Source organism: Lepidochelys kempii, chromosome 8 (genome assembly GCF_965140285.1).
Source record: "Lepidochelys kempii isolate rLepKem1 chromosome 8, rLepKem1.hap1, whole genome shotgun sequence".
Taxonomy (NCBI): Eukaryota; Metazoa; Chordata; order Testudines; family Cheloniidae; genus Lepidochelys; species Lepidochelys kempii.
The window spans coordinates 74,609,064-74,633,108 of record NC_136387.1 but is presented as its reverse complement, the minus strand read 5'-3'; the positions used below and the strand labels follow the sequence as shown (position 1 = coordinate 74,633,108).

The window sequence follows — 24,045 nt, the reverse complement described above, 5'->3', positions numbered from 1 at the left end:
ATTAGTAACTCAAGTATGTTCAACACTGAAAGGCAAATTATATTTTTGCCTAGAAAGACTATATATGCTTATATACAAAATGATATATGAACCAAATTATTGTTCAAATGGAAGATAACAGCATACGTCTATATACAAGCACTAAGGAAATACACTGAAGTGAGGTTATTTATGATTGTTAGTACATGGCATATGATAAAACAGGATAACTATACCCCCTGCTGACTGAAATAAAAAATGCATTAAATGAAAGTAATTTCTACAATGCCAAGTTAGCAACCCTAATGAAAAAGGTTTAATTAACTTATCTGAGATATTTTATGAAGCTTTTTACTCCATCAGTGGCATGTAACAAATTCTAACTGGTGACTCTGGGCCAAATACTGGGTGCAGAGTCAGTTCTTTACACCACACCACCATGTGTCCCAACTCCTGCTTCCTGGGACAGCAGGGAATGGTACTGGTAGTGCTGAGATGCATTCAGAATGTAAAATGTACCAGGTTTCTCCCTGTGTCAGTTATGTTTGAGACTTTTTCCATGAGAGGATTCCCCAAAAGTCGATTGCAAAGCCTTCACTCCTCACCTCCTTTCAAGTAACAGAAGTTCAATACTATGCTATAGTGTCAACAGAAATTTCAGGAATAAAAGTGTTTGGTGAAGTGCACATAATACAGGTTTTTTTTGGTCAAGTGATGCTCCCTCATTCCTTGGTTATAGCAGAATTTAAATAGGTAAACATGTTACACTTCTCTCTTCACAAACACCCCAGTCACATGGAATTTATCACAGCTAAAGAGGCAAAATGTTGGTGCAAACTCTTTCTTAAGTATTGGCAGCACACAGCTGATCTGCAAGGATCCTCTGGCCAATTCAGGAGCCAGATTCATGGGTTATGAAAGAAGGTCACCATCAGGCAAAACCACATAGGCAACTCCCAAGGGGAAGGAAAGGAGCAGATAGTATTTCTGTCAGATAAATTTTGCCTATTAAATTTAATGGATTTAAAAATACACGCTTATTGTACTAAACTAGGACTGTAAAACAATTGAGATTCATACATATCCACCCAGCATGGCGAGTTCATTACTTAACATCAAGGTGGGAAGTTTAGAAAGATGGAGCGTCATATATCGTAAGTCTTGAAAAGAAGTGGAAGGGAATCAAACTGGAGTCTCATTCTTAACCAGTCGAAAAGCATAAGATTGTTGTACTGTCTCATTATGCTACTGTCACTGGTAAAGGCTATCCCTTGGCATCCCTAGGTGCCAGCATTCAGTTTGGATCACAATAATGCTTAACTCTCTGCCATCTCAGTACTAGTTTTCAATAACATACCTGTGTTTCCATCTCCATCATTCTTTGTTTCATCTCTTTTAGATCTGCCTGACTTTCTGCTTCTCTCAATCGGATTGTCATCAATTCATCTTGCAGTTCATTCACAGTGTTCTTTCTGGATGGATCTTTCCATCTTCCAGCAGTGCGAGCTAGATGACGCTAAAATCATTTATAATGGCTTTTTTTAGATTATGTATCTATAGCTATCTCTCAGGACTCTCCTAAAATACTATTACCTCATCTGCTGAAGAATGAAGTACTTCACAATCCACCACAACAATTTTAAAGAATCAAACAGAAGACTAACATAGCATTACAGTTCATCATAAAAACGACAAACAGCCACAAGGTTGCAGTTACAAAAACTGAGAGACAGTGGCTTGGGGACAGGAATTTTCAATTGGGGCAATCATGAAACTGAAAGTCTGTCCTTAAAACAAGAGAAGTTGGAGTATTTCAAAACACCTGAATAGCAGGATTTTGCTAAGCTCCAATCTCTACTTGCATTCACTGAAATAGGATCTTTACTTTATACTTGTATATCTCCCACCAGAAGGTTTTAATTTGTGGCATGAGGTAGAAAGCCCTCATCTACAACCTGGATCCATTTTACATTTTTAAAGTAAAAACACATTGTGGCTCCCTCATTTAATATGCCATTTCTGTACAGACCCAGTCACCAGTCTACTTGACCCCATTTTTCAGACTTACATATTCAATTATCCTGCTTTATTCAAAAATATTTAAGTTTATCAAGAGGTTTATATGCATACCTGCCAGTGTTCCTCCAAATCCTTGACTTGCTGTCTAAGTTCTTTTAGGCCCATCAAAGCTTCTGCTTCTCTCAACTTCACTGCAATCAGTTCTTCTTGGAGTCTGGCAACATTATTCTCATCAGGTAAAGAACTGTTCCTCTGTAGCAAAGAAGACCCTCTTAAACATTTAATTGAAGAAATGTACATTTAGGAAGTTTTGTTCCAAGATCACATGGAGTGATTACTATTCCTGATGCACCTTAAGATGAAATGAGAAGCTTTAAAGCTAAATCTGAGATTGTTGATAGAATAAAATATGGATTTAAGTTAGACAAATACCTTTTAAGTATGAACTAAAATTACATACCAAGATTTCAGCCCACCTGGCCTCTAGACTTCTCATGCTGGAGTTGATGGCATCACTAAAAAGCAGGGCAGGGAGCCGGACTGCTTACACTGTCTTTGGTATTAATGATGCCAACAAAAATGCATGGAAAACAAGTCTGTAGGTTTTGAACTCTATTTTTGCTAGGTAAAGTGAAGGTGGAATAGATTTTATATCATTAAGGCGACTTTTGCCATTCGATCCTACACATCTCTTATTAATGAATGAGATCTCAGACTAATTTTTGGAAAGTTTGTTCATCCTTGAAAAGGGCAGCAGAAAGTGATGTTGAAAAAAGATGGGTCAATGAAGATTCAGAATGGCAGTTGGGCAAGGAAATATGAAACAGGGACAGAAGCAGAACCCTACTCGGGGGGGAGGGGAGAGAAGAAAAAGAAAAACAGAAAGAAAGAGGAAAAAAAGTAGGGGGAAACTAACCAGAAAGAAGAAAAGCTGGTTAGAACAGGTTGGAAAAAGTTAAAATACTAACATGGAATTACTGAAACAAATTAAAACCACCAAAAAGTAACAGGGAAATTTAAAAAAGAAATCCACCTGAACAGGAGCATCCCTGCTCATCACATTGCTAATGCGTGACGGATTTTAACTGCTGTTAAAAGTGTTGTTCCTCCCCCACCCTACCATTTTTTAGTGTTTAAGAAACACTGGTTGTTTTTTGTACCTTTGGGGATCATGATGATTTGGCTAACATAGTATTTATTTAAAACCTTAGGATTCAATAGTACCATCAGAATTAACAGATGGTGAACATCCACTTTAACAGCTTCAAAAAGGTCTCAGACGAAGTGCTGTAGCTATTTCCAAGTATGAACAGCTACAGTACATCCTTCTGGGCGCCTGAACTATTAGTGCATCAGCGTAGACCTTGGGACAATGAATATAATTTTTCCCAACCTACATGGTCTAAAGATAGTAGACTGCAGTAGTCAAAGCAACTTTTGGTTATTTTAGGTCCTCTCATCCACCCAAGTGTACATGCTCCAGTCCAGAGATGCTGTAACATTATAAAGTTATTTCCTAAAACTGGGTTTTATCTGTTATGGTTATAACTTTTTTCAGATGTACACTGATTTTTTAAATTTAAAGAATATCATGTCCCTGTTTGAAGAGGCTTAAATATAAGTAAATGCTCATCTGAATTTTGGGGTCAGATCACGAATTCTTATTTGAACATGTTAAATTTATCTGTTATTGCCTTAATGTTTTACGTATCTTACACCACCACACACCTGCCAAGCCTTCCAGAGAATTTGATTTACCTGTTATGAGTCAAGATGTTACTTTTAAAAACACTGTACTCCAGGTCTTACTTTGCCTAAAATATAAGTTTTGATCAAAGTCCTTGTAGTCTGGTGGGTCTGTCCACCAGCTTGGGGACAAAACAGGCAGCCACAGCCACCTCTGTTTTAGCCTTCTATACAGGCTTTTATTCTTTTGCCACACAAATGCAAGATTTATAGAAAAAGTAACAAAAAGGGATAGTCCTGACCTGGCCTGATACTGCAAGATCCTTTACACCCCAGAAGCTCAAAAGGTCATGACCTCCCTTGGCCTCAGGGGGATCATAGGGCCTACCCCATCTGATACACCCTTCTGCTGCTGGTCAGGAAAATGTCTCTCTCCTGTTTCCCCACCCTTACGGAGCTGTAGCCTCACTTATATCTTCCCACTGGGAATCAGAGTCAATCATTATCTGCTGGTTTCCAACTTCTGCCAGGGCTTGCTGTTCCCTGGTTCAACAGACCCTTTGAGGGGCAGACTGCCATGCAGTACATCATATCAGTTATATCATTTGGGATTATTCCATCTTATTCTGAAAATTTTTGATGTGCTATAGATTTTTGTTCTGCAAAGGAAGCTGGATGTTTTGACAGTTGATTGTTAGAGGACAACTGTAACTTTCAATATGCATGAAAATGAGGGAGATGGTTTTGGTTTTGACATCCAAGAGAGAGTTGAGGTTTTTGATACTGTGAAGGGGAGGCATCTTTTTCCTTCTCATTTTGGAAATTTTCCTGCCCAACGAGCACTTGAAAATTTGGGAAGGAGGAGAGCTTTAATTCCTCATTCCCCATAACAGGTACCTTTGTCAGCAGCTAGCTACACCCTGCATCAATATCTACCAGTAGTCCAAGCATTGGATGGACACTATCTTGAGGCTTGACAAAACTATCAACAATGAAATAAAATGTTTACACGGACCACCACCAGAATTCAATGTGATCACATGGAAATGAAATGAAAGGGAACTGTTCACACCTGAGCTATTGCTCCAAGCTCTCTGAAGGCTCAAGCACACATCTTTGCTTTTGGTTACATTCATCACAGATTTTTGAAGGTTTTTTGCAACCATGAGCTAGAAACCAAACATGATAGATTTTTGCAGCACAATCATGCAGCTAAACTATGGGAACTAGTGTGGTTATTTACAGTGCTACTTTATGCGGAGGATCATGATTTTGGTTTACCTTTTCCATCTCTAGAACCTTATCTTGCATCTCCTTCAGAGCACAATGGGATTCCGCTTCACTTAGTCTGGCTTGGACCAACTCTTTTTCCAGCTGTAGCACAAAGTCTTCACTGTAGCGGGAACTGCACTTATGCTATAAAGTTTGCAAATATACATTATCAAGTGAGAATAGTAGTGGGCAAAAGTTTTCACACACTTAAATCTACAAATAAAGTGTGCTCCTGAAAGCTCAAGACTAACAGCAGTATGCCTGACAGTGCAGATAGGTGCAGTACATATTTCTGTCCAAAGCTCTCCTAATACGCTTCCATCCAGACTTGCAGACGCTGGTTGAGAGGCATAGCACTAGGATATCTGAAACACCCTAAATGCACCCAAACAGGACGACCACATTGTGAGCCCCTTAATTCCATTGGGTTACTCACATATTTAGTCCCAATGAAATCAACAGGAATATTTGTCACAGTAACTGATCACCAATGTGATTAAGGGGTTACATCTGGCACAGTGATTTTGTGCAGTGCAGTCATATTTCACTTCTTGCGACAGCCATGTTGTTAAAAAAAAAAAAGGCATTTCTTTCAAGACTGCTTTACCAGTGTAACAGAAAACTTTGTTGCCACCACAAAGCCAGGAAGATTCACAATTGAATAGTCCTTGGCAGAACCTGCTTGATAGGCAATAACACTCCCCTACCTGAGAATTTCTTTTATGGCTCTGTCATTTGGGAAAGATGGTTGTTTAAGTCTTCAAGAAAGCAGTGGTCTCTAGAGTTTTTACATGCATAAGTGGTATGCAAGTCCAATTTAAGGGGCAACAGTTGAATGTAGTTTCTATCGTATAGTATTATTAACTATAACATCTAGAATTAAGACCTTGCATATTTGTTTTACTCAATCATCAATTCAAAATCAGATCAGAACTATCAGCTGTAACACATGTAAACAAAAACACTTCCCATTTTGTCTATGTTTTTCTTGAACAATTTAGTTTCTGAATTAAATAGACTTTGCAAAGCTACTGAAGCATAATTTATATTATGGTAGCACACCACATGGGACTAGGCACTATACAGAAATAGGAAGACAACCCTTGCCTTGAGGACACAAACTATAAAGACAGACAAGCAGTACAAGGTGAGCATATATAACATACAAGGAAAGGGGCCATGGTGATGGTTAGCCATTGTTAGGTTTATTTTTTATGTATAAAATGTGTGAGTTGTATCATGGCCTTTAAATTCAGTGCCTACAATTACCCCAGAGGAAAACCTGTGGTAGTATAGAACAAGTTATATGCCTACAAGTCAACAGAATACAGTTCTATAGGGCGGAGTTGTATACAAACCTCAAGGACCAAATCCTACTCAGTTTACTCATGCAAGCAGTCCCATTTTTTCCAGTGTGCCTACTCATTTATTGCAAGCAAGTGTTGGCCCTAAACAACTGTGACAGAACAAATATGCACTGTAGCATTTAGGGAACATCACAAGGACTTTGCTGTGATTATCAGTTTTCCTTCATGACCACACTAGTTGAATTCATGTCACTTTTCCAAATGTACATAATTAAGCCCCATAGTGAGCTTACTTCAAAAAATATAGGTCCTGTATATCTTATTAATGATACTTAGAGCAAGTTTGACAGTCTGTTATAGGTTTCGTGTTCCAAGTTCTGTTTAAGATAGGACATGCAAACAAGAAAACATGGCATTGTTCCTTAAGGTTGAGATCCTCATTTTACTTTTTAACCAAGATTAATTTACAATAATTCATTTTTGACAGGAAAGTACAGTCTTGAAGAGCTACTTAAAACAGTAATTCCTGCTTCAAGGACATGATTTTTTTTTAAAAAAATAGAAGTTTGACGAGGTGCTTATTGAAAGTAAGCTACTTTATTTCTAATTATTTGGCAAGTTTCAAGTGGCTTTCATGTAGTCCATTGCACCAAAATGGTCTATGACATGTACGAACTACTCTAATTTGTGTATGTTTTCTGACCAGTACTTTGTTCCTTATTGTTGATATCACCACAGTAACTGAATGCAATTTTGTATTTCTTTATTTTATTTCAAGTCTGTCTGCAAGTCATGAATGTGCCTACAACAGACCTAACTTTATGCCGATTGCCCAGCACAGTCAGAATAACCAGGAGCAGATTTTTGCAGAGTTCAGCATTATAGCTTTTTGCTCATCAGATAATCATGTACATCAGAAGACATTAGATTTTCTGTTCTACATACTGAATTACCAGAATCAGCACCATTTTAGATAAACAATTAAGAGTCTACTTAAAGGTGTGATTTTACATTGAAAATTTTGCAAAGTCAGAGCAACTTTGCTTTTAGATGCCAGTAGCTTGTCCCAGGTCACACAGGAAGCCTGTGGCAGAGTGAGAAACTGAACTCAGATCTCCAAGTCCCAGTCCAATGGAACACCTAATCCTTGGGAAGATGTTACACAGATGCATGTGAATATTAAAAGTGTACCTCTACCATAAGTACAGCTCCAAGACACATAGAGACAAACATAAATGCTGGAACTAGGGATGGTGCTCCACCCCCTGGCTTGAGGGGGTTTCCATCATATACAGGGTTTACAGTGTAGTGGGGGTGCTGAGAGCCATTGAACCATACAAATTGTTCCAGCACCCATGGAGGCAAATCTCTAGTAACTTCCTCATTTAGCTTCACAAATGGATATATTACTCTCTAACCCATTCAGATGTTAAACTCAGGAACTGAATTTCACCACTATGAAATGTCTTTGGCAGCTGCCAGATTGTCGCATTCCCCAGGAAATGCTTTTGCAGCGATCTACAGTGAAGACATTAAGATTATTGGCTCAGTGAAATCCAGGGCTGCTCACACACAGTTGCCTTTGGCCAGAAGCTGCACACACACAGTTGTTTATGGAATCAGGTACTATCTATAGTACTTTTCCAAACTACCTAGTTTCAGGTTCTCCTTGGGTAAGTTACATTTTGTTTTATGATTCTTTAACCATCAAGTTAAAAAGTTTGCCACTATGCACACACACAGTATTAAAATGCTTTAATGAATGAATTTGTATTTCCTTGGGCAACACTATGCTTTTCAATATCACACATTTTAGCAGGTGTTCCTGAAAGAAGTTGCATTCTATGGAGTTATAAACATAATTGAATAGATGTGCATTAGTCCCCGTTCAGGAAGCATCACTATTCAAACAGGACATTTACTCCTTTACGTGTCTACAATGCTTGAAAGCTAGCCATCATGAGCTTCTCAAAGACATCTGCAACTATTTTTTCCCCAGCTGCACAGGAACTTAAAATTTTAAATTTATTCAAATCAAAATTAGATTTATTTCTAAGTTATGCGATTTACATGGAAAATGGAGGTATGTGTTGAATACACATTTTATAGTCTAATTCAATTTAGAAAATGCATGACAAACTTGCAAACTGAAAAGAAAATTTAAGAAGTAACAAGAAATATTAAAAAGATCCTTTGCTTCCCCATAAGGTTCAAGTTGGAGCTGTGTCCAACAGTTTTGAGAGATCCCTAGAGTAATCCCCAGCTTTTACAAATCCAAAAAAAAAAGTTATTGTAGCATTCATATATTTGGTCTACCAAAAAAAATTTTTTAAAAAATCTGAAGTTGCCTCATGGGAGAGTCAGCTTACTGGAGATTTATTACAATGAAAGTTTGACTCACCTTTACAAATTATCACATATTTTAGAATAAACTAACAACTTCCAAATTTTGCTGAATTTTGAGCACAATTACCTCCATGCTCCCTACTAAACTGTAGTAAATTTGTGCTAAACTGTCTCCTTAGATTTAATCTTTAGGTTACCCAATGTTTTCAGAGAACTTTGACAAGTTACTAAATTTTTTTTCTTTTTTGAAACATTGATGAGAGCGCATGAAAATATAAAATTTTTTAATTATCTTCTAATGTCTTCCAGACAAATTTTTGGTTTGTTTTTAAAATTACGTTCTATTTGGCACAAATGCTACCTACAACCTTTTTGTGTCAGAATATGGCTACCTTTACAATGCATTTGGCTCCCCTTCCCCACTTGCCAATCTAATAAAACCATTAGGTGGTTCATTTACTCACCAGTTGCCCTATACTAGAGCATGCAGTTTAGGGTCTGGAACAAAAATTATATCTCAGTCAAATTTTCATGCCAGACTGCTACCTTAATATAATCTGCTATTCAAAGAAAAAGGATCTCGTTATCCTATATATAAAATGTTGTCAGATGTGATGTGTGTGTACAATGAGCAAGATTATTTCAGCATACAAAGTCATCAGTAGTAGTTTCAAGTCAGTCTCATAATTATTGTCTGAAGAGAGTTTTAAGAAGTTTTCCACTCCTTCCATAGAGACACAGAAGTCCACAAAAACTGCCCCAAAAAGACACTTTGGCAATTTGTAAGAGAGTCATTTATTTTTACCTTCAAATTCCCTACAAATATTTATGCTAAACATTTAAGAAAAATCTCAAGGCCGCACACAAATCGGGGTTCTGGTGACAACAGGCACACTTCGGCAACATGCACAATTTTATGTGCATTTGTAGTCTTGCAGAGCAGTTGTGTAGAAGATATTTAAGACCAAACATTTTACACAGGTAATCTTAAAATAGGGCCTTTAGTCATTTCACGTGAGCTTGAAATCTCAGATCTCACAACAGATAGAATCAAATCTGGTTAGTATTTGAACATGAGTAATTGCACTTTTCATATCAGCCTGGCTAGCATAATTGCAACTTGGGTAATATATTCTTCCTACCTAAATCTGCTTCCGAAGTTTCATCTAGAGAAGTTTGCTTTCCCTCTTAAAGTCCATTACTGCTGCGGTCTAAAAGAGACTAGTGCGTGAATACTTTCCATTTGTTACCTTAATGTTCAGTATCTATCAAATTTAGGCCCCAGTCCTGCAATTCATGGCATACAGATGCAGATATGCGCCCATACACAGTGACGTGCAGGACAAGGGACTTAGACTCTAAAATATTTATGGTGTGGACTGTACTTTAAAATTTATGCAAGTTACACCAAGCAAATACTTCTTAGTATGTAATGCCACTCAGAGGTGGTTGTTAACACATCACCCGTAAAATAATTTTTGAATCCTTCAGGATGAAGGGCAATAAACAAAGTAAGTTATAAGATTATATTGACATCAAGATATTCTAATACTCCCAAGAGCGGATCCACAAGAGTAAGCAACAGCATCAAAATAATGAGATGCCTCAACATTTTCCAGTCAAAGTTGCTAATTACAAATTTCTTTTTAACTTCAGATTTTAAATTTTATTAAGCTTCCACTAGGTGGTGCTCTGCATACATTCAAAGTTTTTGCAGCCACTATCTATTCCTCATGTTAAAAAAAAAGTGCACTATGTAAACCCCACCAACACACACAGTCATTAAAACTCCAGGGAAGGTACCAGTTCAGGCAGCCTTAGCATCCAATCTCCTCATTAACCAAATGCACTGACTCCTCACTTCCACAATCAACTCCTTTGCACTTCCAATATATAGCCAAAGACAAGACACAGCAAATTCCTTTACATCACACAAATGCACAACCTTTACTCCAACCACAGATTGTATCTGCAGAGCATAGTGATCTCATGCACTTACAGTCTTGTGCATTATTTGTACAACTGAAAGCATATGGCTGGAATCAAGGTTGTGGGTGAGAGATTTAGGGCAACTTAGTACATGCACAGTGATTACAGGGCAAATGCCTCCCATCTCTCATTGCCACTCATCCACAGGCCTCACCATCCCTGCAATATCCACCCCATCCTCAACCTACACAGCAGCTAATCCAACATATTTGGCTCCTCACAATGCTACTGCCCAGTGTGCTGAGACTCAAGGGGATGAAAGCAGTGATGCCAGAGTTGGTATTTATGTCCAGGGGGGCACTGGTGGGGGTGTCCTCTGTACTTAATATGCTTGAAGGACTCCCCTCACCCTTATGCCTAGTACACCAGAAAGCAGATGTGCCAAGGAGGCCCTTTAACACGGTTTTAGAAAGGGCTAGTTTTTAAAGTGCCAGTCTGACTAGTAAAATAACTGAACAAATAATTAAATTCACTTGGCCCATACACAATGAGTGAATTTAGCCCTCAAATTTAACAAAGTAAATTGCTAAACATAGATTTTAGTCCCACTTCAATTGCAAATTTAAATGCAACACTAACTATGGAGATGCTAGGGTATGTCCAGACATACATTTAGATACAAACCCTTTTTTGTTGGCACATGAGGATATATTTTGAAAACTTCACAAGTGGCTGTGGGTATAAAAAGTTTCATTTCACTGGAAAGGTACTTACTAGAATGCTTTAAGTTAAAAAACAGCCACAAGAACTTCTCCACCATTCCTACAATCCATTTCTTGTTTCTTAATGGGAAACTTGCCACAATTAAGCAAACAGTGATTTGTTGCATGTCAGTTAGTCAGAGCTCTCTTCACAGTTATGATCTACTCAGACTACATTTTCTTGTTACAACCACTCTGAAATGCAATATTTGGGCATTACAAACAGAGATTGCATATGCACAAAATGCTTCAATTTCTACAAATTTGTATTCCAGTTGCATTTCGGGTATACAGATTTACCTTTGTCGAAAAACATTTTCCAGCTTCCCAGATTGCACTTGCAAGTATTTCCTGAGCTTTAGGGAAGGAATTATGTACTGAAGGCTGGTACTGGTAGGAAGGGCTACAGTTCTATTTTGATTTGTTTTCTTGTTGGTAATACCTGGCTGTACAACTGTGTTTTAGACATGTAGCAGAAGTGCCTAGAGCTCTGGACAGGTTCTTTGTGATGCACTGTCTAAAATTATATGGGAGTTTATATGCCAGTACATAACTGTTTTTCTTAAATGCAAGTTTAGATTGCAGAGGCACATCTATATCTTTCAGGAGAAAATAGTAAATGCTCCAACAGCGGCTAAGAGCAAAATGACACTTTGAATCCATTCTAAAACAATGACCACTTAGTAAAACTTCCATAGTTTACACAAGCTAGCTACAGTGTACACACCTACTTGATTTCTAAACATAAGCCAAAATATGCTGAAGGAGCATAGTTTATGTTCTCCATTTAGTAAAAAGTGCTTTTTTGGTACAGCATAAAGTCTTAGCATGTCACTAGAAGCCTACAGATATCTTACCTACTGGCTTACACAAAGCTACTCTCAGGAAACAACAAATTGTCTAAGTAGGTAGAAAAATTAAAATCATTCCATGTTAAATTCTAACAAGAGGTTAGGCAAAGGTGATACAATCAAGTCTCATGTCAATTTGCAATTCCTGGACTTAATATTTGAAGACCTACAGAAAAATACTGAAGGAAAAATAACTGGTTTGTCCAATGGGTGCATAGAATATACATAAAGAAGTTTAATTTAGTCTATCTATAAGTCACAAACCACGCTATTAAATGGTCTATCATTCTTACAAGTTGGATTTTGTATAATGTCATGAGTGCAAACAGTATGATACACAAAATATTTACAAGGACGGCACAGAGATTGTGCCATGACCAGTAGAAATAAACAAGTGAATGAGACAGATGAGATGAAGTGCTACCAAGCTCCTTACCCATTGTTGCTGCTGGAGCTCCCTGACGGTATTCTCAGCTTGCTCCAGTTTAGTAATGGCCTCATCACTCTGCTGTTTGATGGTGGCTAGCTCCCGTTTTATGAGGTAGTTTTCCTCAGCCTCCTGGGCCCTTGTCACTTGTCCCTTAGGACATAATTTTCTTTTTAAAGCAATTGAGGACAGATCCAAGAAACACTGCCTTTGTGATGCTCAGCCATTAACTTTGCGATATTAAATCTCAAACAGCATAGTACTTGGTTACAATTGATAATTTAGTAAAATGTAGCAGTTTAGTACTGCTAATCTGTGAAATTAAAGTTTAGCATCTTTTAGCAAGTTCAGTTGTGTACTTGCATTCAATAAAATTCAGTTCATGCAATGTTACTCTGTTATACATGCACCGGTTTGCTAAGAGTTTTCAGCGTTCAGTTTAAGGGTAAGCGTTAATACAATGCCACAGAATCCATGGATTACAAAATTGTACTATGAATTTCATGTTAGAAAAATATTACAACGTGCAGATGTCAGATTTTTAGCATCTAAAAATAGACCAAACAAAATTCTAATGAAGAATTAGCTAAATATTTTATGTCCAAATTAGGTAGGTAAGGTTACATTTCAAAATAAATGCACGTAACTATCCATGCATTAAATGCAGTTTTTTCCATTTTGAGGGTGGGAGGGGAGGTATAAGGTAAAATACTCAAGGACTATACCTGTATCAATCTATCTGCCAAGGAAGCACTTTCCTACAAAAAGGAAAAATTTAGACAGGAATATAAGGGAAAAGAAAAACAAAAACAAAGGAGAGGTAAGAGGACAAATTAAGATGCAAGAAAGAATGTCTTATTCTACCCATTTTCCATACAAACAGTAATCTTTCAGGACTGACTTTTCATACAAATTAATACAATTTATGTGTGAAAGTCGCTGCAATGATTACCTTCTGTATCAATCTAGTGTTCCATTTTAGCAGTCAGTCAAAGGAGGTCCTCAAAGCCAGACTAAGAATTTAAAACTCATCTAGAAAGGACTAGATATTTTGATGTGAACCAATTTTTTGTTTAGTCATTTACACTAGATAGTAATGCACTATCCGAAATATTCTGAATATGAACATGAATGTAAAGTACTTGACCCATGTTATACCATGAAAGGAAGGCACAATCTGATCATATTTAAAACTCAGCTAAATGCAGAGGCATTCATGCAATACCAAGATTCCCAAGAGGTAAAAGCAAGAACGTTAAATGATGCCCAATGTCAGGCATGAAGAGCCAGTGACTTATTCTAAAACCGGTTTAGTAGCCAATAGTTTGCATTAGTACATTCTAGCAATAACTTAGTTTGCTAGTTTAACACACCTTGCTCAAGTTCTACAACAGAAATTTTTTCCTAGATATCTAAGTACTCTGACAAGCATTCTATCCAAAGCAATTCAGCTTAGCCAAAGAACCCACTGAAACTTTCAGGCAAGTGCAGTTTCAAGTCTATTCTCCTCTAATGCACTTATATGTTTTTCAGATTCTCTGCAACAAAGTACAAAATTACTACTTCCAGACAAAATATATCATTAAACGATAAAAAAAAAGTTCAGTCACATTAAGAGAACTTAGTTCTTATCTATATTAAACGGATCACTTAGCTGTTTAAATTAGGTTCAAATGTTCTCATGAAGTCACAATTAAGTCATCTATATTATGACTATTAGAGATTTTTTGAGAAGGAAAAGCATCTTTTTCCTCACAACAGGTGCACCTATTGGTTTGCAATATATTGCTGTTGTACAGCTATTTCCCTATTAATAGAGAATCACTCCTAAACAAATAGGATTGTTAAAAAATGAAAGACACTTAAGAGAAACCACTAATATTGGAATACCCTGAAGATGAAACTCTGCAACTTTTGCTTGAGTTACACAATTACCAAATGCTCTCATGTTTGACTGAGTACATTAAAAACAAAGCTTTCTATAAACTTATATTCAAATCCCTCTGAAACATTTCTTGTACTTTTATTTGTAAAACTGTAATATTTAATTATGGAAATTCACTACTGAGTGACTCATTGCAATCTGCCTTTAGCAGTCTCAAAAACAGGCTTCTCTTTTCTTGTAAGAGGGGTAGCCGTGTTACTCTGTATCCACAAAAACAACAAGGAGTCCAGTGGTACCTTAAAGAATAACAGATTTATTTGGACATAAGCTTTTGTGGGGAAAAAACCCACTTCAGATGCATGGGGTGAAAATTACAGATGCAGGCATAAATATACTGACACACGAAGAGAAGTGAGTTACCTTACAAGTGGAGAACCAGTGTTGACAGGGCCAATTCAATCAGGGTGGATGTGGTCCACTCCCAATAATTGCTGAGGAGCTGTCAATACCAACAGAGGGAAAATTGCTTTTGTAGTGAGCCAGCCACTCCCAAGTCCCGATTAAAGCCCAAATTAATGGTGTTAGATTTGCAAATGAATTGTAGCTCTGCAGTTTCTCTTTGAAGTCTATTTCTGAAGTTTTTTTTTCTTGAAGTATGGTTACTTTTAAATGTTATAGAATGTCTAGGGAGATTGAAGTGTTCTCCTACTGGCTTTTGTATGTTACCATGCCTGATGTCTGATTTGTGTCCATTTATCCTTTTACGTAGAGACTGTCCGGTTTGGCGAAAGTACAGGACAGAGGGGCATTGCTGGCACATGATGGCATATAGCACATTAGCAGATATGCAGGTGAACCCCTCAGACAGAGACAAACATCTATAAGATCTTCATCAAGCATTCTTAAAACTACAACACCCACCTGGGAAAGTGAGGAAATAGATTGACAGAGCGAGATGGATACCCAGAAGTCACCAACTACAGGACAGGCCCACCAAGGAAAACAGAACGCCACTGGTGATCACGTACAGCCCCCAGCTAAAACCTCTCCAGCATATCATCAATGATCTATAACTTATCCTGGAAAAGGATCCCTCACTCTCACAGGCCTTGAGAGGCAGGCCAGTCCTCGCTTATAGATGCCCCCCAACCTGAAGCAAATACTCACCAGCAACTACACATCACACCACAGAAATAACCACCCAGGAACCAATCCCTGTAACAAACTGCATTGCCTACTCTGTCCCCATATCTACTCTAGCGACACCAGAGGACCCAACCACATGAGCCACACCAGCAGGGGATTCATTCACCTGCACATCTACTAATGTGATATATACCATCATGCCCCAGCAATGCCCCTCTGCCATGTACACTGGCCAAACCAGACAGTCTCTATGTAAAAGAATAAACAGACACAAATCAGACATCAGGAATGGTAACATACAGAAGCCAGTAGGAAAATAGGGACATGGGAGTGGCTGGCTCACTCCATGTATCTGAAGTGGGTTTTTTACTCATGAAAGCTTATGCCCAAATAAATCGGTTAGTCTTTAAGGTGCCACCGGACTCCTCATTGTTCTTTTCATGTAAGTTTTACCCATATATTATCAACACTAAAAGCGGAAACATTCCCAAAGTCTTTTCTTTAAACAATATTTTCTTGCCCAATTTTTTGCTTCATGAATGTTGCACTCTAACTTGCAAGAAACCACACTATAAATAAAAGTTCTCTATTGCTATAACAAATTAGAATTTGATACAACACCTGTTAAAGGAACGGTTGTTTCAATTTACCAGTTGAAAGGATTATGTCTCTGGGGGGCATGCAAAGCCCCAGGAAATTACTAGTGTACAAAGACTGCTATGCACTCTACATGTGTCTGATTTAATCTGGGAAATGAACAATTTAATATTGCAAGTTAGAACGAAAAATCACTTAAATTTATAACCAGAATTATGATTTCAGGATATGGACAAAGAGGTTATCCAAGAGCAGTGCCTGTATTTTGACAATACATCAATACCGGTTTACTTTTATAATCTGATGTGCTTTCAAAAAATAAAATGAAATCCACAGAATTGTACTGAAGTCCAAATGTTGAAGTCTAAGAAGTTTAGATCTATCTGAAAGCATACCCATGTCTTTCCTGCCTCTGACCCAATTTTGTAGTGTAATAAAGATCCATGCAAGAAGCCAGAGTACCAGGCAACAGGCTTCCCAGACTGAATTAGACTGGGAGTGCTGCAACAGCCTATTAGGGTTTTGGAAGTATAGAGGCTGGTGGAACCTGCATTCATCTCTATCCTCTTTCTACTAACTCACAGTGAGCATTTGCGAGCTCTTCATTCAGCCCTCACCTGCAGTGGCTAGAAACTTAGGACTTTGGATAGTTAAGGATCCTCCCAAACTACATGTACTCTAATCTTTCTGTATTTTGCAGAGATCCTTCTGATGCAGGGAATGCAATTCCACAGGAAATGAAGTTGGGATTTTTAAATTATATGCAATTCTATCCATTTAGTATGACCCTAAGATACAAGTTTTAGGGAACACTGCATTGGTAAGCAGCATCCATATTACTATATTACTGCCATGCTATTCAGCTAAGTAGAGTTAACAAATACTGCAGAATAGTGCACAAAAATTTATAAACAAGTTACAGTTATGAGGTACCCAGGTCATGTATTCAAGTTTGTAGCAATTATGTAGTAAAGATGCAGGCTAAATCCAGTCACTCATGTACTCACTTTTTCTAGTGTTTCAATGCGCTGTTTTAAGAGTCTGTTTTCTGTTCGTAGTCTCTGTAAAAGAAGCAAGACAGTTTTAAGCGTGTATGTGGGAGGATATGGACTAAAGAGATAGATAATCAAGTGACACCAGAAACTCAAACAAGTTAATTTCTTTAAATAAAAATAAATAAATCCACACTATTCAGCACATTATAAATGAAACATTATAAATGAGTAGAGAAAGCAGCAGTAACAAACGTCCCTTTCACACATACCGCTTCATCTGAATTAGCACGTCATAGAAAACATGGAAACTGGATTTGTTAAAGATAGCAAAGTTGAGACCAAATTTGCATTCTAATAAAAGGGTAGTAAGCTGTAAGTCACAGGACGCACCTACATAACATTTTAGAGAGAAGGCTGTTCAAGCTTCTATGGTAAACAACATTAGCTTTATAAAGTTAGATTATACAATTCAGACAAGGCCAGATGAAAACTAGCTAGCTGGAATTCAAGAAAATTAGTTTTACCCTGAAAAATATTTTCCCTGTTCCCAAAAGTTAAAACAGCCCCATGACTGACTTAGAAAGTGAGTAGGGGAATGGGGGAGAACATTTCTTGTAGGTCCCATCCAGAAAACTACTACAAGTAGTGCCATCTTTAGCTGTAGAGGGGATTTCACCAGTTTAACACAATTGCCTATAAGGGCTCTTCTAAACTCGTTTGCATATGCACAAGTGCATAGTTTGTTCATGCAGTTGCCACAACCGCGTGTGAAGCAGATGTGGGGCTTTCAATGGCCACTTACACATACAATCATGATAATTAATTGCATACAAGTTAAGCATGTATTTACCCTTTTGTTCAAAACTGCACGGGATAAAGTCAAGTTAGCCTAACTAAGTAAACAATCTTCACATTAATAGTGGTGCTAAAGATTATGGTTACTATATATTGAGAATCCCAAAGGTTTGTTCACTGTATTATTTTAATTAATGTACCATTGCCAAATCTCTTCTGGCATGCCCAATGGGGAATCAGGCCTAAATTTTCAGAAGTGTTTAGATATAGAGTGACTCAAACGCTGAGCATCCACGCTCTCAAAGTCAGGGTCTTATAAAGAATCTAAAGTTGTGTCCCAAAAACAGACTCTCAATCTCTAGTAACTTTTGAAAATTTAGGCCAAAAACGTATAACAACTTTGCACTTCAACAGTGCTTTTTATCAAAAGGTCTCAATGGTTTCAGAACATTACTTCCACATAACACCCATGTGTAGAAGGCAAGAAACCCCATTTTTTCAGATAAACAGGCACAAAAAGGGAAGTGACTAGCAAAGGCTACAAGAGTCTGACAGAACTGGAATTCGAACCCAGATCTCCCAACTTCCAGTCCTGTCCTTTAGTCTCAAGACCAGCTGCTCCTTTAATTTACTACCCCCAAACGGTTATAAGTCCCTGATAGGGAAATATCTTGGTATGTATTTTTGTTTTCCCATATGAACCAATAACCTGGCTGTGATTTAGATCTGGGTTTTAGATAGCTCAGCTGGACTTACTGCTTTGTCAAATTAACAGCTATTTTGTTTATATGTTTTACTGGTATGTGCAAATGATTGTTAAGAGTATTAAGTAGTTAATTTTAGACATGGAGCAGCATCATGTCTGCCTATACACTGAATGCAAAGCCAGCATCTGTGGCATGTGCGCCTGTAGTGAGAATGAAGTCTGCAATGAATACAATACAGCCATCAGGAAGAAGGGATTCAATAGATTACTGCAATAAAGAATACCAACAAATGGGAGTTTCACCTCTCCCCCCCCAACAAGAGTCTTGCTGGAAGCAGCAGGATGGATGCCTCCCACAGAAGTGACGACTTTTTAAAAGATACCCTTTTTTATAAATATCAGAACTGTTTATTCACGTTCAGCCTTTTGTCCTATTACAGAAAGGATGTATTACCTAACAAATGTTAAAATAAATTAACATTACTAAGAATAGATGAAGATTCTGAAGAAATTGGAAACACTTTTAATATTTAATCCTGAATATCCTACCATAACCCAGATGAGCAAACTTGTTACATACCCCATGACATCTCCCATCACCAGTGGGATTCTCCCCTAACAGGATATTGGAAGGAGCTGTTTTTAGAGCCAAAGACATGGATCTCATTTTCACACAGCTTTTAGTGGCTGGGGGAGATGGATCAAACCCAAACTTTTGCCCAGTTGAAGGACATCAGAAACACTACTAAAGAGAAGTTTAAAAATTGATTTTGTCATTGGTTTTAACATTCACCTAATGAACTGAATTTAAGTATTTGATTTTGGCAAGACTAAGGATTTGATTTTCTTTTTGCATAATGATGTTCACATTACTTTTGAAATCCAACCATCAGAAGATTGCAATATTGCAAAGTATCTTATGTTTTTAAAACATCTTCACCAACTATAGGTTGCTAAATTAGTGACAAGCTATGAAACAATACATAGATTCTGTATGCTTTGTGACATTCTGTATGCTTTGTAGTTGGATAGAGAAACTAGTGGGAAATGAGATAAGGGTTTGTGATGACCCATGATTAGAAATTAATATATTGACACCCATGAAGGGAAATTAGCTCAAACTGTACAGCCAATAAGGCTAAGAGTACAAAAACAGCAAAAGCTTGTTTTTGTCGCTAAAGCAAGCAGATACAATAAATGAATACACATGAAGCTGGTCAGTTAGTAATAAGGTGCCACATTTGCAAGGACTTTTCAGAGCAGAACTTAACTTTAAGGTTCTTTTTTAAAATGTTATATATGTTAATTCCAGAAACTCAAGGATGAAAAATTGTCAATATTTTGCTTTTGTTCTCACGCCTCAATGCACGAGAAATGCAATGTCTTGCCAGCAGATGATACATTGCTCAAACATGTCAGGATTTTTTAAAATGAGGGTTAAGCTTCTTCCCTATCATTTACATTTATTTTTTCAGAAGACCCTCTGTGGGAAACCCACACCTACATCAGCATGTTACAAACTTATTTGTAGCCATCCTTTAATTACCGAAAAAGGCATCATTTCATATCATTTGTATACTTTTCTTGTTCATGATTTTCTGTATAGTGTTATTTCCATCAGAACTCCAGTGAAGGGATGGAGTACATTACAAACGTCCTCTTCAAAGCCACAGCCCAAGTACAACTACTGTCATTCCAGTAGCTCATGAAATCCACCATTGCCAATATCCCAGATCAGACTAGTATCCCACCCCCAAGCCAACTCCTCTTCAGAGACATTTACACTGCTGCTTCATGCTTACTTTAATTTCAACTTGTTCTTCCATTTCTTTAGTTTTTATTGTAGTGTATTCCTTTTCTAACCTAAAAAAAAGGTAATCTCTATTAGAAATATTACAATTGATTTACTTCCTGGTATATGGATACACCCAACAAGCAACAGCAGAAAAATGTACATGCCTATGAATGATTGACATTTCCTTTGTTTAACGTAACTGCTTGAGAGTTACCTGTACTTTTTCCCTTATAGTAAACTATATGAAAAAAATTATAGGGCATCCCCAAGTAAATGAAAACACCTAAGTATCTGTGCCCAATCCAAAACCCACTGAATTCAATGGATAGACTCATTGATTTAAATGGGCTTTGGGTAAGTACCCTAAAGAGCTCAAGCCTACTTAATACCCCAGGAAACTGACCACTGAACTGTTTTCATGATCTTGTGTTGTACAGAAATTTGACCTTTTTTTAAATTAGAACTCATTTGTATTTTTGTAGTCGATGCATTCTGAGCTGCCCTATAATTTATTAATCCTGTATGTTGGTCTGGTTACTGGGATGTTGATTGTATAAATACATTGAGTTACCTCAACAGAAAGAGATGGCTAAGGGACAATGCTAGAACTATTGGCTTTAATTATTTTGCCTCCTCTCCAGCCAATCTACAAAAATGGTTGGATCATGAGAGGAAAAAGCTCATGAATGCAGAAGGACAAAGGAACTCTGACAGGTTTTGGGGGCACCAAACTGAGACACAACACCCTCCTGAGGATGTCTGAAGAAGTCAGGCATGCCTATCTTACCATAAAGGGATGACAGGACTTTAGGACAGATGAGCGCAGACTGTTTTAAAATCCCCTCTATATGCCTTTGCTCCTACTGCAAAATAAACAATACTTTGGTTTTTAAGAAGGCCATCTGATCACTATACACCACTAACCACTAGTGATTCCCCAGAAGGGAAGAACCACAGGTGCGCAAACTCAGTTGGCCTTGCAGAGTAAGAAATGTGGACACAGGGCCCAGCCTCAGAATGGGACAATTGCACAATTCTACTTCAAGATAGGTAAAGGCATGATATTCAAGACCTGAAGGAGTGCACTCAAAGATCAGAAAGGGGACAGAGGTGAAGCTAGCCTTGTAACCATGACAGTAGTACTGAGCTCTTAACCAGCAGTAAAAAGTTACATCTGTTCAGATTACAAACAGCACTCATCGTGACCATACAAGCAATCCTCATTGTTGTGTGAATGGATTCTTCACCTCTAGAAAATCTAAGTCATAAGTCTGAATCCAAGACTAATATTTTTCAAACTGGTTTTTATATTTTAGTTTATATGTGCCGTTTACAAACGTCGGTGTAATTTATGAGAATCCTGCAGCTTTTCAAGAAGTATTTTAGATCGCTTATTTTTCCTCTGAGACATCATTATTTTAGTTACAGTCATCAACAAGACTAACACGGCTGTTACTCTGAAACCAACAAGAAGTAGTTATTACTAGTTTTAGAAGAATTACTACACTGATAAAACTTGGTTCATGTTATGTGCTGGAACGAACTTATTTAGAGCATAAAACACTGGAACCGCTGAACCGGGAAAAAGCACAAACATTTCTATGGATTCACAAAGCAAAAGACATGCGTGGCAACAGACCAGCATTGTCTCAGAATGCAGCACCTACTTTTTCATCTTTTTCGCATTGTATTTGAGTTGGTAAGATGCTTGGATTAGTTTGTCTGGACCACTGTCAAACTGATGTGGAATGACCTTTTGAAAGTGCTAAAAAGCAATTCAGAGAATACAAGCAATTAGTACTGGCAAATACATATATTCATGGCTTTCAAATGAGCTTGCATTTAATACTTGATTGTACATTTAAATTTACCTGTAACATCCCTTCCATGTCAAGTTGCATTAATTCAGCCTGGTTCATCTGAAGAACTGCTAAACCTACTCGAAATACTATTTCTAAACCCTGGAAACAGAAGTTTAAAATAAATAAATAAATAAATAAATAAAATGCCAACGATTCCTTAAGGCATTGTCAACCATATAGAACAATAACCAGCTTACACAGTTGGACAGGGAGCTGGCCCAGCATCCTGGCCAAATCCCAGAGTAAGTCATGACAATATGCCTTCCTAAAATCCCATTTAAGTTACAGTCTGTCTTGCACTCTTCACCTCACCCTAAATTTATGCAGTGAGGATTAAACACTGCCAAAAAGCTAAAACACACACCTCAGAAGTGACACCCTTCCAGTGGCTGGTGAAGTAGGCCCACTCACATAAAGGGTACTATACAGGTGCAACCTTTATTAAAGTCTTATATGAACTATTTTGTAAAAACCATGCACCTCTCAGGAAATAAATGTTAGTTGTATTATACCATTTCTGAAATAATTCAAGTAGCTATTTAAGCAGTCCTTTGTTGCTACAAAGGAATGTGTCACGTTTACAGTATTGAAAACACTCTTATGTAGGACAATAAGATGTGCATTGGCACCTAATGACTCTAAAAGTTGTGAATTTGGAAAAGCAGCATTTAATGCAAAAAATGTTACAAACTGAAGCCTATGAAGCGTAATGTTTTGATTTTTAATTTGTGAAAAGTGCCAGATTGACAGCCCTGCAGAACAACTAATTTATCCACAGGCAGCTGCTGCCTTCCAATACGTCCTCTACCTCCTCAAGCTGACCAGAATGCAGCATTTCTACCTATTGAACTCCATTCCTTTACTGAAAGAGTCTGACGTTCTAGCTGTGAGGTGAACACCTGTCTACTACAAACTAGTGCTGCCCATTTCATCCACAGCATGTGTCAGATGTGGTCAGCATTTTGTTGCTTTTTCCTCCCTTTAAACACTTCTGACTCTGATATAAGCTCATCCAGAATAGATTAGCCTTTTCTTCACAAAAATATATACAGAGAAAGACTGGTTCCCTAACAAAACAATGAGATTAAAAACATGCTTACTTTCAAATCTACATGCAAAACCCCCCAGAAAAGTAGACTTTATACAACTACCTAACTGATAGCATTTAGTAGCTCTTGTTGGGGTGGTGAACGTATTACAGATATTTGCTTACCTCAGACATAAAGATATCAAATATTCTTGTTGCAATTGGTAGTGGAAAAGTTGTAAGAAAGATAGTTAAAAACCATGATGAAGCATACATAGAAGTATGGAAACTCTGAGACTGAAAGTGCACATAAAGTTCTGGTAGTTGCTCCTGGGAGAGAGGATCAGAAAGTACATATTAAACAAGAGCTAATGCCACCTCTTACAGTTTCAGTTAATGGGGAAAAAAATCACTGACATTCAATGAAGAATGCAAGGCCAAGAGTTTGTAAGCTACAAAAAAGGTTTAGGCATTTATACAGATTACGTACAGTTACATTAGAGAAGATTAAAAATAAGGGGTACTCTAACATGCAGATTTATACAAGCCAACCACTGCATGACTGGGGTTAAGAAGCAGATAGCAGGCATATTACATTGGTATCTTATGGAATTTCTTGAATCTTCTCTGAAGCACTGGCACTACCCATTGTCTGACTAC

General features: G+C 37.5%; 1 protein-coding gene across 14 annotated transcripts in view; it reads right to left on the bottom strand.

The window, feature by feature from the left end:
• EVI5 (ecotropic viral integration site 5) overlaps window positions 1–24,045 on the bottom strand; it is a 135,503-nt gene that overhangs the window by 65,002 nt on the left and 46,456 nt on the right. For 10 of the 14 annotated variants that reach the window (XR_012160410.1, XM_073357050.1, XM_073357042.1 and 7 more), the window contains 10 exons: window positions 23,572–23,715; window positions 22,368–22,457; window positions 22,164–22,261; window positions 20,504–20,564; window positions 17,213–17,266; window positions 13,303–13,335; window positions 12,587–12,730; window positions 4,966–5,100; window positions 2,110–2,250; window positions 1,337–1,495 (listed from right to left, as the gene is read on the bottom strand). Coding sequence is in view for 13 of the 14 variants with exons in the window: in XM_073357050.1 (XP_073213151.1) it covers window positions 1,337–1,495; window positions 2,110–2,250; window positions 4,966–5,100; window positions 12,587–12,730; window positions 13,303–13,335; window positions 17,213–17,266; window positions 20,504–20,564; window positions 22,164–22,261; window positions 22,368–22,457; window positions 23,572–23,715 (1,059 nt within the window). In the remaining variant the exon portion in view is untranslated. The remainder of the gene's footprint in view (window positions 1–1,336; window positions 1,496–2,109; window positions 2,251–4,965; window positions 5,101–12,586; window positions 12,731–13,302; window positions 13,336–17,212; window positions 17,267–20,503; window positions 20,565–22,163; window positions 22,262–22,367; window positions 22,458–23,571; window positions 23,716–24,045) is intronic. The other 4 variants (XM_073357053.1, XM_073357049.2, XM_073357055.2 and 1 more) reach the window with 4 other exon arrangements.